The sequence below is a fragment of the Anser anser genome, assembly GCF_964211835.1.
Source record: "Anser anser genome assembly, chromosome: 15".
Lineage (NCBI taxonomy): Eukaryota > Metazoa > Chordata > Aves > Anseriformes > Anatidae > Anser > Anser anser.
Window position 1 is genome coordinate 4,674,595 of NC_139736.1, and position 19,904 is coordinate 4,694,498.

A 19,904-nucleotide genomic window follows, 5' to 3' on the forward strand; every position below is an offset into this window, starting at 1 on the left:
AGTTACGTGGAAGGGCCCTGCCTCCCCCTGGGCTGCACTCCAGCCCCTACGACCCGTCCCTGGAGGGGAAGGCGCCCCGGAGCTCCCCGAGGCAGGGCGCAGGCCGCGGGGCCCAGCTCCGAGGCCGCCATGTCAGCCCGCCTGCGCGGCCCGCCCGGGCCTCGGGCGCCCTCTGGTGGCGCTGCCGGCCGCAGCACGGCCACGTCCCCCCGCCGGCTCCGGGCAGGGCCCGCTCCGGCTTCCCCCGGCCGGCACCCATCGCGCCGCCGCCTCGGATGCTTTTCGGGCTTCCTACAACTAGTAACTGTGCGTTTTCTTTTGACAGTTTCAGGACTTCTGAGTGCCTTTAGCAGAAGTGCGAGTGCGGGGCTCGCAGCCTAGCCCCTCGGATGGGCGGTGAATGGCACGCACACCAACACAACGCGCACACCGAGCTCCAAACCCAGGGGCATTCCAACATACGGCTCGCATGCTCTAACTTAAATTGAGAACTAAAGCACAAAACAACTTCCCAGCTGAGGAACAGCCACATTAAGGAAGGTATGAAATATGAATACACAAGCAAACAATGATCATCCATTTGCTAGTTCCCTTGAACCTTCCTCCTACTCTTGAGTGTTCTCTAGAATGTAGGATTCCAAACTTATCTTGGTTCTCTGGCTTTCTGATGTCTCCTTAAATGAAGACTCCAGCCCTTCTCCAAACAGCTTTCTTTGGAGAACGTAAAACCAGCTATTTAACAAAAAAAATTACTTCCGGGCGGGGGTTGTACTAAACCCTACAGGTAACAAAACATTGAAATAGGAAGCATGGCTTGGGCAAAATTTGCATTGAACACTAAAATCTCCTACATTATTTACAATTCAATACATTGACCATATAGCTGGGCTGCAAACTTCACTTTCCAGAAAACAGAAAAAGTAGAACACTTTAAAAATTTCAGCTTTACATCTCAATATCACCATAAAGAAAATTGTTATTTCCTTCCCTGCTGAACTTTCTCTTAAGCGCCCCCTGCCACGGGCAGGGCAGGCTGATGCTTTTCAGCACATGAGTTCAGAACTGAAGGATTCTGATTTCTGATCCCTGAAAGGAGAGTGATGTTCTAGTAATTTACATACAGAAAACACATCAGACTGAAAAGATTAAACTCTGAAAAGAGTATAAAACTTCATCACCCCCTCTCTGGCAGAAGGCTGCAGATGTACAAGATTACAGGAAGTCTTGCCTTTTTTTCTTTTAATTAACCAAAGTCCTAATTGTTAACTCCTCTACAGCACTCTCATGACTTCCCAAAACTTGGCTGAACAATCTATTGAGGACACATTTTGGATTTTCACTTACTTTACTAATAAACAATATCGCAATTCTCTTCAAATTTCAATTCAAGAAGCACTAGGTCATCAAAACCATGAAATGGAAAAGGATTTTGTATAGCAGGTATCTGAAATACCATCTACTTGAGCAATCTAGAGTACTAGTAGCAACAAAAGTAATTAGACTCTGAGCTCAGGAAAATAGTCTTTGCAACTTGCATAGTTAAGTAGTGAAGAGACTGACAACAGAGCCTCTGCAATCTCCCTTACTGAAGGGTTTAGAAAGAACATGAAATAAATATCTGTCAAGAATCATACTAGTATGACTGATCCTGCCATAGCCCAGGAGAATATAATGCTGAACCTCAAAACCACCCTTCTAGCCACCCCCCACTCACCCTTTTACCTTTTCACTGCATTTTAGTTAGTTTACCTTTTGAAAACACACTCAAAATCAAGCATATTTAATTCAGCCACAGAGCAGCAGATGATCAGACAAGTCTTATAACCTTAAAGCAATGATAAAGAAGGCATTACTAGGGAAGATCACGATCCCGAGGGAAGGCGGGCAAGAAGGACCAACAACCAAGAGGTTGAAGAGTGGAGGTGAGTGGCTGGAAAGGCGTACTGGTACCAGGAAACCACAGCCGTGCCACAGAGCTGCGTTTGCTGTTCCTGCCACTGAGGCAAGAGGACAGGAACAAAACTATTGGTCAACAATACTAAGAAAGTCTGTTCGTTGTGGTACTCATCCAGGAGCAGGATGCTGAATATTCAGTAGCAACAGGCAGCACCAAGGGCTGGCTCTTCCTAAATGGAAAACAAGCCAGGATGCAAGGGCAACCCCAGCACAAGCAGCACCCCCCCAGCGCTGGCTGCAAGCCCCCAGCACAGGGGCACAGAAGACAGATGCAGGTGCAGGTAGGAGAACCCACTGATAATTCTAACCAAGCCATGAGACAACAATACCCAGAGAGCCCCCTCAGAAACAAAAGCTGATGCAGCCAGAAACAGCACTAACCAGACACAAACAACACAGCCAAGGGGACAAGTCACCTACCCAAAGGCCTGATGCAAGGAACATCCACAGCAGAGCTCAGACAAGGACTATGCCACCAGCCCTGAGGCTAAATTGGACTCTGGGGGCAGAGGATGTGGGGGGGTGGAGACCCCAGGTGATGCTCATCAAAGCAGTTTGGAATTAATGTCCTCCAGGCCCTGACAGTTACACAGTAACACACCTAATCTTCATTTGAGAGAGGCAAAGTTGGCAAGTGAACCACAGCCACAACTTAACAGTCTATGTGTTCCCCTAGATAGTTGTTAATTATCATCAGCTGAAGTTTGTATCCTCCTAAGTGCAGATCACTTCATGTTAAGACGAAATTGGAGTAGAGAGTTCAGTGTAAAAAAAGAAAAGACTCTCTTACTATGGAGGCAAAACCTTTAGGAAGAAAAAAAAAAAAAAAGCTTTAGTGATGTTCCTGCCCATTTTTGCACAAATAACAATTGTGCTCAATGGCTCAAAAGTACAAGAAATTCTACACACTACTCAAAATCTCACTTTTATTTAATTTTTTTTTTTTTAAATCTAGAGCAAAGCCAAGCAAGACTAATAGGATGTTTCCCATTTACAAAGAATAATTTACAGAACTTTTCACCATGAAAGACATCAAATGAGTGGGGGGTTTTTTGTAATACAAATGATGATCCAACTTCAGTAAGATAAAGCATGCTTGACTTACCAATAATATCACTTCTCATGTACTTGAAATTAAGCTTTTTCTGAAGTACCGTACTGAATTGGGCCTATAAACAGAGCATTCATTTCATTAGTTTTAATAAAATTGTATGGAATCTTTGCTCAATGATTTGGGGATGGAATTTAGCTAAATTAAAATCATAATCAAATCAACGTTCCAAAACCAAGTGTAATAAATTAATTCTTGGAAATGTTCTTCATTATCTTTTTCTAGCAAAGAAATCTTTAATACCAAGAGTCAAGTCAAACAGCCTATAGTTGTCATTCCCTGGCTTAATGAGCTTATCTCTTGTTAAGATGGAGCAACGTTTGTAAGAAAAGGCAGAAGTATCCACATAACGGAACCTAATTGCTTCTAATTTGAACAAAAAGTACTTAACAATAAAAGCACCTCTCTTTTTAATATATTCTAACATTTAAGATATAAGATAGACTCACAAAAGGGTTTATGCTATACCTAACTTTGAGACATCTGCTTGCGCAGTTTGGGTACAACTTCTTAGTTATTAGTCTTCCAAACAGTGCCTGAACATGCCTTCAGGTTAGTGTGTCTAGGACGTATTTCCGACATACAGTTTGCATGTATTTGTTCACCTTGTTTTGGTAGGTAAAAGAATTTAATATATGGATTCTATCCTATTATGTATCATATTATGTTCTGTGCAACATATGGTTGTATCATGCCATGTGGCCTCGGTGCAGAGCACAGGCCCGGTCCATTTTGTTTACCAGCACAGAGGTGGTATTAGGTTCTGCAATTGCCTTTCAGCACAAAAAACTAGGCCCACCAGTTTTTCCAAGGACAGCATCTTTATCTCCAGGATATCAAAATGTGAGTTTGGTCATGTCCCTCAGCACAAGGAGTTCAAATCTGAAATTCCTGTATCCTGTTCCCAGAAAAATGCCTGTAGCAGGATGCCACAGGACAAGGCTGGAAGTATTTCTGTTATGCAGTTGAAGCTGTCCCATGTACATACTCAAAGAGAAGGATCACTGAATAAAAAAGAAATGGTAAAAGCATATACACACAAACTAGACTGGAGCTCTTTGTAATATTGAGCAGAAAATTCTGGAGAGGGAGTAGTCTTGGGTTCCTATGCCTGCCTCCAATATTGACTATGGATTTTTTGTAACTTCTATTTTAAACTGCAAACATGACCCTGAGAGTAGGGTCAAGAACATGGGACTTCTCTGGCTGAAAAGTGTTACCAAATTAAGCTCTGCACTGTTACTGCTGGACTATTCCGAGTTACCTGACATAGTTTTTTTTATTTATAAGTAAGTTATCTCTGTGCAGTCATGTAAAATGGGGATCCGAGATAGATTAACCACAAAGTTAGAATACACTAAACTAAAAAATAAATAAATAATCTCATTCCATGTAAATAGCAGCATGGCAACAAAATTAACTTTTTTTTTTCCCCTGGGCTTTTTTAGATTATTTAGTTCAGTTATTTATTCATTCATTGGATCTATGCTAGTAAAAAAAATAGTAATTAAGAGATGAATTTATTGTTTAATTTTGCTTCATTTCCCAATACAATATTGTGCTTATGTGTGGCTAAGCTTTGACTGATAAATTACGGAGCAATTTAAAGCAATCTTTTCAACTTGTTTTGCATTGTTGTCTTTTTTTTTTTTTTTACTTGACACTGCTCCGTCACCCTAAGAAAATCATCTTAATTACTTCTGAGGTAAATATCCTCTTTTTATAAAAATATTTCAGATATAAACATATGTTTAACTGAGCTTTGTTCTTTTATTCACAAGTATTTATCTGCAGATTTTCCATCAGACCAAATGGGCCCAAAAGAAATGCTGTCTGAAAAGGAACAAACATACAATTAACAGACTCTACAAGTCCTCATCAAACAGCTGTCTACTTATAATACAGATGAATACTCTGGATACTTCTCAAAAGTCTTGTAAGAATCATGTCAAATGAACATACTAATTTTCCCTGCCAATCCTACATTTTCATGTAACAGTAACTAGGTTGATGTCAAAGAACTGAAACAAAATTATATTCCATATGTCATACCAGACGCAACTTGTAAAGATTAGCATATTTATAAGACAAAAAAAATGCATTGTAAGTAATGCAAATATGAAAAAAACTTTTTATTTGTAAAACCATTTTTTCCAATTAAAGTATGCTTTTCTACTTTTCTTTTACAGGATCAAAGAAATTAAATTCCATGCCGTAGGAAAGATCTGGGAGGGAGTAACACCTGATATTGAGCAGGAAGTCAACAATCAGTAATTTATCCTTTCAACCTGTAACGCCATGGTCTAAACAATAATCCATCTGGTTGAAGAGACAGAAGTCAGCCTGGTAACGGTCACAACAGGCCAAAACGTTCCGAGTTCAAAACTATGTGGGACAAGAATGATATAAATAACTCTAAGTTTCTAACTGAGATCTGGTATTTTTCACATGAGCCTATTTTGGCAAATTTAGAATTGTCTATCTGAATTCATTTAGACAAACTTTTTCAACCAGCACTCTTTATACCCCCCTTGTAAAAATCTGAAAAGTAATGCTAATTGAAGATGAAAAATTAAAAGCATGTGCTTTCAGCAGAAGACCATTTTGCAAAAAAAAAAAAAATAGTTATTAAAAACAAAACTAATGGATAACTAGCAAACTAAACTACCTTTATTATGGTCATTAACTCTGAAAGCAGCAATAAACTCAGAATATTATTTGTCTACCTCCCATGACATATTTCTCAACAAAGCTGATGGACTAACATGTATTTCAATGTATTCCACATGTATTTTGTTATATTGCCTTTGGTCATAATGTATAATTTAGCTAACCTAATTTAACGTCAATATCAAAATAGCTTGCCAGAGGAAACAGTATGCTAGTTAAATATATACTTTGCCTAGTAGGAACATAACTTGTTATCCAAGAATCTTCACAAAAAATACTTACAATTCTCTGACAAACATTTTCATTTTCAAAATGTGAAAGCTGACTAAAGATTAATTGCACTAACTTTAGATTAATAATTATATTTCTGGAATAAATTATAAAACTCCTTTTGAAGGAGCTGAAGCAGACAGATGAAATGACCCAAAATCATTGGATTGATTCATCAACTACTAATCACAGAAGTACTCATTAAAGTATTTTTTACCAATATGCTCAATATATAACAAGTAAAGGTTACTCTGTGTTTCTAGTACTGATAATGACATGGATAAACTATGTAGTACAAAATTAAGCTTACACAGCTTATAACATAGTACCAATAAGTATCCGCTATCTCAAGGCAACTTAATTTTAAATATAGCCTAAGCTACAGAAAACATATTGGCCACTACTATTCAAATAATTGTTAGGGGGAAAAATGGCTAAGGATAATCAGTATTTCAGATAAACATGGTATATATGTGAATGTTTTTGGCAGAAGACAACCATGCACTGTTTTCGTCCAGATTCTAAAACGACAGAAACTGAAAGGAGAGAAAGATTATTTTAATGGCAATCAGAAACTGTCTAATTTTCTGTATTTTCTAACATGAGATCTATTCAAATTTGATATACCTGGTTCAACCAACAGCCACCAGAGTAGCTCAGGGTTACTGGGTTCATTAAACCTGATATGGTTTCACCTCAGGCTACAAATGGATACCCAAAAACATTTTAGGCTAGTAAAGTAAAACCTATTGTTAAATTCACAAGCATTAATTAGGAGCTTTTCTAATGGAACTGCAACACAAAGAAAACACAAAGCCAGACTTAACTTTATTATTATTATTCCCACAAACTACCAAATAAAATACATTCTTACATTATTTCTTTCTATCCAGATTCCTGTGGAGAAAGACATTTCAACAAGACAAAGGAAAAGGGGGGAAAGAGGGGAACTTTAGGTTAACAAATTCCATAAAAACCGTAGGAGTCAATGGAAGAAAGTTTTGTGAGTCAATTCTTAAATCTAATGAAGAATCTTCAGACAACATTAGCCTGGGAATACAATTAAAAGGCAAAGGAGGAATAATAAAAAATAACTACTGAGAAATAATGACCCACAAAGGTATTGTCTGCCACACATGGCACAAGGGAAGGATGCTTGGTGAAGGGAGAGAATGAGAAACATCAGCATATAAAAGCTTTGTAGTTACTCCACTGAAGTATCCGTACAACTGAAAAAGACACATGGAAAAGGAGGCAAGCTACCCGGAGTGACTTACAGATGCTTACATATGGCCTTCAGAACATCAAAATCCTGAGGACTTTTTAGTCTGCCACCTGATACTTTGGTCTTGCAAAACAGAACTCTGCTAAGAGCAGTGTAGGTGACCCAAGCCCTTCCCACAGAACACCATGAGAAGCATCAGTAGACAATAAAAATGTCCCATAAAATGATGTGATGACCATTTCATGGGGATATAAAATGGGACCATCTTGTTCAAGTATTATATACTCTACCTATAGCCGATACACTCTAAACCCTCACGGCTTGCCAGTTTTTCATATTTCTGTTCATCAACTAACCTCCATGGTATACTAAATGCTTTGTGGTTGATATTTTTGCTGGCTCCTTCAAGACACTAAAGTTACAGATATATGCACATCGACAACATCCTCAGTTTAATTTTGGAAACCTGTTCAACATGGATGCTAGTTACCTTCAGATAAACATTTTTGATAACAGCATTATAAACTTCCACCGTAAGGAGACTGAGTGCTGACTATTTAATTCAACAGCTACATTGTAGAGATTTGTAGAGTTCCTAAGGCCAGAAACCCCTCAGATTCCACCAAGCTCCTATCTTTGAATTATTAACTATGTTTCAGGTTAACTACTACATTTCAATACTACTTCAGCTTAAGTACTGTGTTTCAGGTTAAGATACTACTAGGGCACATGGCAACTAAGTAAATCTGTTCCAAGGAATATTCTGTAACCTTCTGCATTTTCTGAAAACCACCATTTCTGAGTGCTCAGGAAAGCCCAAAATGTTTCATGATTATTTTATGCTGTTACAAGCATCTAATGAACAGCACACTGGGCTAGTTATACTGCTTGCAATGACAAGCAACAGTTGACATCTGTCCTTGCTTCCATAAGGAAACAAAGCTGTCCTACACTTTATCATAGAACAAGTGCCCAGCATGCTTTTTCTGTGGTACTGGGGAACTTAAAACACACCCGAATTCTAGGAAACAGCTACGAATAAGGATGGGGTAGAAGGATTCAACATGCATAATTCCCATTCTTCATTGCCTCCTGAGCAGAACAAAACCAAACAAACAAAAAAAAACATTCCTCCCCTGAAAATATGGCAGAATCAGGAGTCAAGCCAACGAATACAGTTACTTATAAACACATAATTATGACAGAAATTGTGAATTCCTGTTGAAATAATTTATCAAAATTAGATGTGATTTTTCTAAATTCTCAAATTGTCAAATTTGATCATATTATAATTAAACTGAGTTTAGTTTCCTCCCACTTCACCACTTTTCGCCTCCAGAATCACGAAGTTACCTAAACATTGTCCTAAAAAACTGCTATTTAATAATCACTATTCTTATGTCTCTAAATATTTTGTTTTCCTGCACTACTGCAAGAACTTCCTGACATAGAAGAGGAAATAAAGATAAGTGTTAAACTGAATACACACAAAACTCTTATTACTCTTATTACTTTTCATATTCTAATTAATATTGTTACTGCTCAACTTAAGTTTACAACATAATAAATGTTTTGTTTCTCTCACGCTTAATACTGTAGGGCATTTATTCTATCTATAATTGTTACATTTTTAGATAATGGTTTTTAAGTTCTTTCAAAGTGAAAGGAGACAACATATTACAAAATTATCTGGGATGAAGACATAAAGGGAATTTCACTCCTATGGATAAACAATCAATATTAAATGAATATTTGAGGTAGCTATCTGCTCCAGAAGTCAGAGAAGCAATCAAGAAAACAATGGACATTGCTATATTTTTCCTTGATACTGAATAGCCCATACCCTGCAGCATCAAGTACAGATCTGCAGTGAAAGGAAACCATTAAAATTGGCATAATATGCTTTCAAGTTTACTGTCACTTATGGATTTTCATGCCATATATATTCTATTACAAATCAAACTCTTAACTGACAGTCCTGTGTTAGTTATCTGAGAATGAAAGTTAGTATCTGAGAATAAAAATTCTTTAATTTTCCAAGACTGTAACTAGTCATAAAAGTTATGTCCAACAAATTTAATATTTGCAGTATCAATGCAGTATTATTACCTTCACCAGCACTTGCAAAGACTTTTGTGCCTTGAAAGAGTTTGCATAGGTTAATTGCCTGGAACTTGATAAACAATTCTGATGATAATTTACAAAGAGAAATGGGATCCAAGATCAAATAGCCATCAGGACACTGAAGAAGATAAATGATAACAGATTCATCTGCCACTCTAGTCACGGTAACCAAATAAAACTCTTTTACATATCTCCAGTCTTAAAAACAATACAGACTAGGGGGTATCTGGGAGAACATACTTGGTAAGTAAATACTCTTTTTGAAAGCGTGATGGGATATGCCACACTTCAGTCACAACACTAAGAAAGATACATAAGAATATTAGACATCTTTAATTTAATTGTCTTTTTTTTTTTTTTACATCATGGCAATTAGGGGAAATCCTTTCACTAATTTATTTATTTAATTATTTTGGACTGTGAAATACCTTAAAGCAGGATAAATCTAAATATTTGACTGAGAATGCATCTTTATTTTGAATCTACTGAAAGAAAAGGATTAGGCTTAGAATAGATAATGTCTTCTTATGGCTGGGCATTTACATATCTGGTATAGCCAAGTAAAATACAACTCAAAAAAATCAGTATTGCTGTTTCTGTTTTGAATAGCTTCACAAGCATCTACATTTAAGACTTAAGTAACTTTATTAAGTATCTCACACATACTCCAATAGAAGACTGAAGGTTGTGACTGTCATTTACTAACTTTGTGAGCTATCAAACGTGCTAAGCAACATTAATCAAAATATACTAATATTTTTACTTAACAGTACACAAGAAGATACAGTCTCATGTCGTATCTTTTCCTGGTTCAGGCAAAAGTGCTATGTATTATTCCTTTTCTGCTTTTGATCTTCTCAACAACCTGATTGTTTATCTTCTTAAGTCTCTTATACAGAGACAAAATATATATTTTTTTAATTATTAAAAAAAAAAAACCACATAACTCCTTTGCTTTATTATGAACTTCTTTAAAAAACATACATCCCAGAAGACAAGTAATTGCATCACGAAATACTTACATATAAACTTTTTATGTTTAATGGGTATTACTTCCCACCAGTAGTATGAGTGGATAGACTAATTTCTCAGTTCCTGAAACCTGCTGAAGCACATCCTTTTTCACACACAAAGAAACACATTTGTTTCTGTGCAAAAAATTAGATTAGACTGACATTAAGAAGAGCAATGCAATTTACACACTGACTAAAGAAATTCATTGGGATTAATCTGTGTAACTTTAATATTTATTAGTTACCCCTATAGTATATATTAATTACTCTACCAGAAAAGTTTCAAAACTGCCCCAATGCAACCAAAGCTTTTAAATGCATAAAGCAAAACTATTAAGAACAGTATAATAGCAACATGAAAGTTTAAAGCATAAAAATCTTCAATATATTAAGTAAAATTCACTGGAGAATATTTTAAACATGTAAGCTTTGCTGAATACTACTTAAATTAAAATCACCTACTTTTATACACATTATTTTATTAGTAAAATTACATTACTTATCATATTCAACCAGGCCACAGAAAGCTTAACCTTTCTTTTTATGATACTAGGTTTGATGGTCATTAGTTTCCTCCTATGAAAACGATTCATTGTAATAAGTTGTAAATTAGTGCAAGTCCTAAAATACAGGAGACATGTACTAGATGATCCAAAACCAAAAACAACTAAAAAAGCCAACAACAACAAAAAACTAAGACCTTTTCTGTGCTACATGAAAATGTGATAATGCACTTCACTTTTTACCCACAAATTTAATACCACACTTAATGAATGACCAATAGTGGCAATTGTTCACCCCTTTACCAAGGACTCACAGGGCTTGAAACCTGTTACATTTAGCTATTTCTTCAAAAACAGTAGGTCTGAAAGATCTGAACACTTTGTTTCTTACAGAACCACTACACACACAGTGATATGAAAAAGCACAACTAATTCAATAACCACAAGTGCTTTGACTCTAACATTATTACATTTCACCATGTAGATTTATGAGATTTAAGATCTCCATTTAAGATCACACAATTTCACAGTTTCTTTCTGTCAATATACAAGGTATAAAATGAATAAATAAATAAACCTCACAAACAAAAAGAGGAGGCCTCCAAAATGAGTTTTTGAAAACAGATGTTGTCAGTTGAACTAAGTTAAGGATGTAGTATTTCTGCATCTCACCTATATTTCTTTTTTTTTTTTTTTTTGGCCCCCCATTTCTTTATCACCACATTGCTCCTGTCAGAAGGATTTGGAGGATCAAGTGAAGGCAACTGAGTAAGGGAGAAGGAACTAGGGGTGGAAATTATTATTAGGACATTTTCCATCTTATGCTCCATGCTGAGAGTCATAGTTCTGAATTGCCACAGAGCCAAAAAAATCTGTAAAAAAATCTGAGTACAGTTATTTAACTCAATGCCAAATGACACAAAACATTCTTTTAGAAATGTTAAAATAACCTAATAAAAAAAAGAATTATTAAAGATTAAAAAAATAACCAGATAAAAAAGGAATGAATAAAGATTAAATAATTATTAAAAACAGGGCAGATACATTAAAATCAAATTTTGGAAAACATAATTATACAGAGCACTAATATGTCTAATAACACGGTAATTTAAAACTTTCTTTTTTCTATGTAGAAGTAATACTTTGTCTATAGAAGTAATACTTTGTATACAAAAATAAGAAAAAATAAAAGATCTTTTGACCAGCAACAGTAATAGGACTTCACAGGGCTGGAACACACTGAAGGCTTTGAAAATTCCAGTATATCAATCACTATGGACAGTTCTTCATATGTACAGTGCATTCTACTTGTCAGCTTACACCATGAGCTCTGAATAGTTACATCTTGTGTTTTATTTGCCTCCATGCAGCATCTGACCTAGCAAGCATGCATACAGTTTATTCGGCACGTAGCCTCTTTTCCAGAACCTCAAGGCAGCTGAGACTTAGATATCTGGAAAAGCAACAGAGTTGCAAATTTGTATGAAATCGACATTTGCCTTTCACGTGGGATGTAAGATTTGACTGAATTATAGGAAATCTATATCTAGCATCTCCCATACTGGTTTTGGGAGCTCTTTCAGTCTAGGCAGTCACGTCCTTAAAACAGTACAACATCTTGTCTTGAAATAGAACAGTAGCAAACATTTTCTTCCCCAAGTGCTACAATATCCACTGTCTTTGGCACATGTTAATAGTTCCAACAGAGCTCTCCTGGTAAACACACTGGTTTGGATGTTACTAAATTCAAGTGCCAGTGACAACTACATACGCTGCACATGCCCAACACCAACACTCACTAATTGGTTTTAAGAAATGTGCAACATGACATAATTTACCAAAGCACCAATGCCTATTCACTTCACGCTGCAATGAATTCCAAGTAAACATGGGTAGCTATGCCATTAATTTTAATAAAGTGACAGCTAACGCTTACTCCATTGCACTGAACATTTGCACAAAAACTGGCTTATCAGTAGTTAGAAAGCCCAGAACCTCTACAGGAAGATATTTAGAATTCCTGTAACAAAACAGGCATTTGTTCACATGAAAGTGTGGAAATCCACACGTAATCAGCACTTCATTTGCAATAAACAATATTAACACTCTGACCTCATCTGTTTTAAACCATCAGGACAGATATTAACTAATGAAATGAATAATTGATCATTTCTTAACCTAATAACTCTTTTTGACCAGACTGCACAAGCACAAAGTGATAGTTACTCTGAGTGACCAAGAGGAGTTAAGCTTGTTGTTAACCAGCTACATGAGCACATGGTTGAAAACTTGTGGGCACGTAACTTTCGCTGAGATCAGAATACACCCTTGTGGAGAGGTTCTTCCCAAACGGAAGAGTATATTGGCAGCGGTGAAACGGAGACACGGAACAAAATTAGAAGATTAAAAATACTGCCTCCCAACTCACCTGCCAACAATTCATATTGATAAATCACTTCCCTTTATTGCTGTACTTATCAGTGGGTGAAATCTTCTGTATTTTGTCATTTGTAAGTATAGAAAAATAACTCCTGTTTGCTCTCCAAAGGACATCCTCCATTTAATAGCTATCACAAATGAAACTAAGCATTTAAAGGACAATGAAAACAAAATCCTACTTAGCTGCACCTCAGCAAGAGTAGAGCCTAGACCAAAGAGTATCTTCATTGCACTGAGCCCTTCTGGACTCAGCCACTTAGGGGAAGGCACCTGAGGTAATTTTGGAAGCTCCCTCTGCCAACAGCTTCCTCTGCTGACAGGTTTTCCTTTTACCATGACGTATGCCTGTTTAGTTGTGTATGTGTCTCCTCACTGTCTGCCAACATACAGAGGAAATTGTCTATAGAAAGGAAATATCAAAATAGATGTATTCAGAATAATGTCAAATGCATAAAAAAATGAAAAAAGTGTTTTATCTCTATTCAGTCAAAGAGCATTTAGGCTGAAAGTGATAACACATTTGTTGGTGAAAGCTATTTTGCAGGCATCAAGCTTCCATTCTGCATTGTTACAGATAAAGTATTCATCTCTGCCCAAGAGATTAGGATTGTCCAGTTGCAGAGCCATATTACATTTTCTCACTAGCTAACCTACTATTTTTGTTTGTTTTTTGCTGTTGTTTTAATAGTATAACAGTATATATTTAATAGTATATTTATCATTATATTATATATATAATATATATTGTATATTATGATATATTATATTAGTATATAATATCACAAATATTTATAATAGTATAAATAGTATAATAGTATAACACCAACAATTTGAAACTGTCAAAATTTTAAATTTTAGATCTTGTCTGGACTGCAAAACTGCAATGCAACTAATTTGCAGTCAAATTTACCAAGTACAACAGTTAATGCAGCAGACTTTTACTGTGCCAGACTTTTAGTGAGCCATATGTACGTCTGTTCAGATTCTAGGTAGCAGAAGACAAAGCTAAATCCAGAATAAAAAAAGCTGAAAATTACACTTGAATGGAATTGACCAGGCATCTTATTTTAATCATGATATATTTACATAGTGAATGTGGCATTGAACTCCCAGCACTTAAAACTTCTGAGTTTGACATGCTTTTGCTCTCAATTCTCAACTGAAGATTCGGAAAAAAAAAATGTATAAATATTTTACCAATTAGAAGCTATTAATAAATCATATATAATGAAAATGTGAGAAAGTTTGATATTGACACAGGTATAGGGGAACCTGAAATAAAGGCACTGGGTACTAATAAGCCTGTTTTGCTTGTTGAACTAAGGCAAAATCATTTAACCTAGTCTCCCATGGCAACGAACAAAACTGTTTAAAAGTAGAATTTTAGTCTTGTTGTAGGGATAACCAGCACTAGCACGATTAGGCTCTGTGAAAAGGAAACACTTTATCTCAGTCTACAAATTTCAGGAAGTTTTTGAATAAAATATATGTATTCTTTTCAAGAGCGGAAAGCACAGACCTCTCAGGAGTAGTTCATAAAAGCTGAGAGTCTTGCAAACTCTCCCAGAGAGAAGACAGCACAGAACTTAAAAAAAGAAATAAAAGAGCTTAAGAAAACTACAAAGAATATTTTCTTTTTAGAATATGTTTTTTAAATGATGCTTACACATACTGATTCAGGAAATTAATTTAACAATTATCCATGATTTTTCTCCATCTGAGACATATTCGACGTTGCTAATGATAAGTAACCAATTATGTTTGCAAAAAAATATTTTTAACGGAAAATTGGAAATTGGTGGGTAGCATTTACCTTAAAATCTGCTGTTTGAAGTGGCATATATTAAGAAGTTTTTTAGAAGTATCTTCAGTTACTCCCTCTTCAGAAACAAAACAAAACAATGCAAAACAAAAACATAACAACAACAAAAAGCAACTAACTTCTTAGCATTAAAAATAGCATAAGGCAAAATACAGGAGTTACTGTTCTTGATCTTTTATCTCTTAGTCTTACCTAACATTTTTGAAAATGGTGGGATAACCCACCATGAAACAATTTTTCTGGTTACCTATTGTGCATAAGGCCTTCTAGCACAATAAAAGCCCTGCTTCAGACAACACGAGTGTCCTAGAAAACCTATTCTGTGGCCCATTAGAGGATAACTAAGGAATCTGTTCTGTATTTCACAAATAAAAAAGAGTGTTTTAAACTATCACCTCAGTCATTTACTAGCAGTAGGCATTACGTGTGTTACAGTAACTAATACAATAACCAGAGACCCGAACTACATTGTGGTAAAGGTTATATCAACCTGGGACAGAAAGATAAAGCAAACAGAGGAGAACAGCGAGGCACACAGATGGGCATACACATGAGCAATTAGACAGTACTCATCAGTATGAACAGCAGTGTTTCCAGAGCATTATCAACTAAGCAACGGTAAAGTTTTTGTGCATATCATAGGGAAAAAAAAAAAAAAAAAAAAAAAAAAAGGCGTGCTCGCTGAGTTTAAAGGCCATATTTGCTGATGGACAAAGAGTTTCTCCTAAGCAAGGAGTACAGCAGGGAAGAAAACACCAGGGTGCTATTTTACAAATATTGTGTTAGCGTAATAGGTTACAATCAGTTAACCTCTGATGCTGAAGGAAAGAAAACAGCCCCAAACAATCTGAAAGGAAGGTCAGTAGTACCTCTACATGCACAGATTCCAGAGAACTTAAAAACACTACAATCAGTACCCCCATTTAGAAATACTGTGAGGTAATTTCCTTCCCTCCTCCTACCCACTTCAATACTACAGCACTGTGTCACTTGCCATTCGTTCCATGTTACAATGAAAGCATTATCTTTGAAATGCAGCTATGCCATAGTGCTATGCATTTATTTTCCAATCACTGTATACCATTTAGTTATTTCAGAACTACTTAGTCATGAATGTCCTTTGCACTTCCTTAAAGATAAGAAATAAGAAAGAAGGGATGCTCTCCAACACACAAGGAAGATAACAATGACTGTGTTCTACCAACTCTGTATTAGATGCAAACGTTAGACGAGCAAACAGTCCAATATAAAGAAATGTATTTTTCTATATGTCTAAATGTTAGACATATTTGAATTATAGTTTCATTATTTTCTTAGTACTTCCCTTAAGAGGTAGTAATGCTGCTGAGCAGACTTCCTATAAACTCAATGCCAAAAGCACTTATCAAAGCCACAACATATACAGAGTTAGATAAATATGAAAATGAGATTGGAAGTAGCATCTACCAGATCTGATTTTTTTTGTGTGTGTGTGTAATAATGAGTTAAGAACTCTTCAATTTCATCCTGGAATCAATGTGGGACCACTTTAGCAACATGTACTGGAACTATGTATCATTACTGTCTACTTTCTGGTCCAAGAAGGCTATACCCAACAAATTATTTTCTAGATAACTTGTTAGACCTAGGAGTTTATTAAAAAAATATATGGCTTATTGCTTGAAAGGCCATAAAGTGGTTTAAATAGACCTAAGGGACAATGATTTATCTACCAGAATCAACTTTCTGTTCAGGCTGCTGCAATAGAGCATGGAAATGTGAAAAACAGGATTAAAGATTCAAGTTATCTGCCTAAATCCCACAAATGCTTTATCATTTATCAAGAATGACACTTCAGAACTTATCTCAATGCTGTGACATACCATAAGATTGTACAATCCACTTCCACATTTTGCATAAAGTGGTGTTAAAGATTTCATTTTATCAGTTGCTGGAGCTCGTATCATCATTTTCACCTGCTGAATCTGCATATTTGATACCAATGTTAACAAGTAATATCTGCGGAATTTGCAACTTTAGTAGACAAGACAGAGGAAAAAAATACATTATTCCCCTTTTAGGTTTCAAGAATTTAGATGTAAGGGGGCTAAGGGGAATATTCACATTGTCTGACTTTACCTGACAAGCTTCCCTCTAACACAGGGAGAAACTCCCTTAAGTGTCTTTCAGAGAAGAAACCCTATGTTAAGTCTTCCAAACCACCCCTCTAAAGGCACTAACCTTTCTATTTTCTATCCAGCAACACCAGCCTCCAAATGTTCGTGAGTTAGGCTGTTCACATTCCCTTGCACATTCCCTGTGCACATTCCCTTTTGTCTAAACCTGAAACTTCTCTAACAATTTAAACTCATCTTAGTGATGGCTGCCAGGGTCATGCCCCTGGCCACATATTCCCATCACCTCTTTCGCATCCCTGATGCTTTTGTGACCCCAGTTTCAGCTACTTCAGGGAGCTAAAACAGCTGAAAATTACCCTTACAAACACTTACCCTTTCAAAGCCTACATTTTCAACATTACTGAGGGTGCCAGTTGTATTACAGGGCATTTCACAGAGAAAACATATGATTAGCTGCAGACTACTATATACTGTAGTAACAGGATTATTTTTTTTTGGAGCCAGAGCAAAACAAAAAATAACTTTAAGCAAACCAAAAACACTAACACTCAAAGTACAGTGTGCAAATACCATGTATGCCTACAAGCCAAGCATCTGTATAATGCATAATTAATTAAACACTGTATTCATAGATTCATAAAGGTTGGAAAAGACCTCCAAGATCATCTGGTCTAACCATCTCCCTACCACCAACATCACCCACTAAACCACGTCCCCAAGCACCACGTCCAATCTTTCCTTAAACATCCCCAGGGACGGTGACTCTACCACCTCCCCAGGCAACCCATTCCAAGATCTTAAAAAACAGCCATAGTAGTTTAAAAGTAATAAAGCCAGTATGTATGTTAAAATAAAAGGTTCTTCCCTCCTCAACCATGTAACCCCTTGAAGTCAGACCTGTAAATGCCACATGAACTAATCCCTGTAGAACCATTGAAGTTCCAGGGCTCTGGCAATTCAAAGACCATGTCCATAAGGAATCTGAAAGTTTTAGTTAAGCGAAAAAAAAAAATGCATCTATTTAATACCCATTCATAACCAATAAACTGAGAAAACAATACACCTCCCATACAAAAGTGTGCCAACTACTACACATCTGCAAAAGTGAACTTGGCTATATGTGTAACCACTTGACTACTTATCAGAGTAAGAAACGTATTTTTTCCTAGGGAATGAAAATTATGAAATTTTCTCAACTACTCTGTAAGAAGACCAACATCGCCACAGGCAGAAAGAACTCCAGGAGCCCCAACTTCTTCAGGAACAGACCTTTCACAGAGTTATATTTTTGTTCTGCTTGATCTGTATGGCTGGTGAAGGGTCATCTTTGAGGCACATGGAGAGAAGTGTCTTTATTCACTAGAAAATACTCACTCCTTAGTCACTCACACATAGAAACCAAGTCTCACCAATCACCTGCTTTCCAGCTGTAAAAACTCTAAGTAGCCTAATCCAGCGCAATGCTATAGCTGCTAAGATTTCTTCCTTTTGTCCACACAAAAGTCTTATTGTGTGGAATTTAAAAGATTTGAAGTAAACGAAAGATGGGTTCAAGCACTGACAAGAAAACAAAATACTGGAAAATTAATCAGTGAGCACTATTCAATCTTAGTTCTAAGGTAGGCTGTAAAATATTGTGTATCAGTTTAAAGTTAATCATAATGCTCACGCATAAGGAATGAAGATTAAAGATGCACTGGCTACCTTAGATCTGGCACGTTCTAATCTCTGAGCAAGTCTTTCTGAAAATTAATCTAGTTTATATAACTTCAAGAAAAAAGAAAAAAAGAAAAAAAAACATTTTGAAGACCACAAAGGGATCAACAAATCATCAATTTGTTCATTAAAAAGTATTTAAATACATATTATATATGCAAAGGGTTTCAGCATATACAGTAGAAAAAGCTCTTTCTGCAATGAGCTCAGCAGGAGCAGGATTTTGCTCCATGTGGAACGTGATTGCCTTCAGCCTGCCCACAGACTCATTACAGCAAAAAGGCCCCAGTGAACCAAGTAACCAGTCCCGTCAGAATGTACACAGCTTCAGGTAAAGCTGTATACAAAGTTGGTAGATGGATGAAAATCTTTTGTTTTCATCAACAGTGCTTTCAAGATGTGTAGATATGTGCTGGTAAGAACAGTAGAAGAAACAAACAAACAGAAAAACACCCTGAGACATCCAGAAGCCCAAGCCCTTCACACAGCTTCGTAATAATTTACTTTAAGATTGTTTATTAACATTTCTACAGTTTGTTTAATCATCCAGATAATCTTTAAAATATTGGCAAATATTTGTCTCTGTTGTTCAGAATAGACAAGTACGCCACTGAGATGGCAGAACCTTCCAGAACAACCTTTCAAAGACAACGATCCATGGGCACAGCAGATTCCCTTCCCTTTTTCTTAAGTGATGTGAAAGTTGTGCTGCAAAACTCTGAGACTGAACTGCCACAACTTCCCTCTGCCCCTAGGTCATCACCAGTCTAAGTATCTTCTGGTAATACATGGAAAACACAGTGACAAACACCTATTAGATATGGTCTTCCTGCCCCTCTAATAGCACTGTAACAGGGCACTCTCACGAAACTGTCTGAAACACTGTACTTTAAATCTTAACAGATACGTTTGAATTTGCTTTAGGAAGTAGATTAAGT

General features: G+C 36.4%; 1 protein-coding gene across 7 annotated transcripts in view; it reads right to left on the minus strand.

Annotated features, from left to right (window-relative positions):
- Positions 1-19,904, minus strand: part of SDK1 (sidekick cell adhesion molecule 1) — a 395,409-nt gene that overhangs the window by 369,525 nt on the left and 5,980 nt on the right. The window contains exon 1 of one of the 7 annotated variants that reach the window (XM_083799701.1): positions 3,062-3,219. The exons of 5 other annotated variants lie outside the window; for them this stretch is intronic. In XM_083799701.1, the coding sequence (XP_083655827.1) occupies positions 3,062-3,080 (19 nt within the window). In that variant the 5' untranslated portion in view covers positions 3,081-3,219. Of the gene's footprint in view, positions 1-2,376; positions 2,520-3,061; positions 3,220-19,904 lie in introns of those variants that run through there. One more of the 7 variants, XM_083799703.1, reaches the window with a different exon arrangement.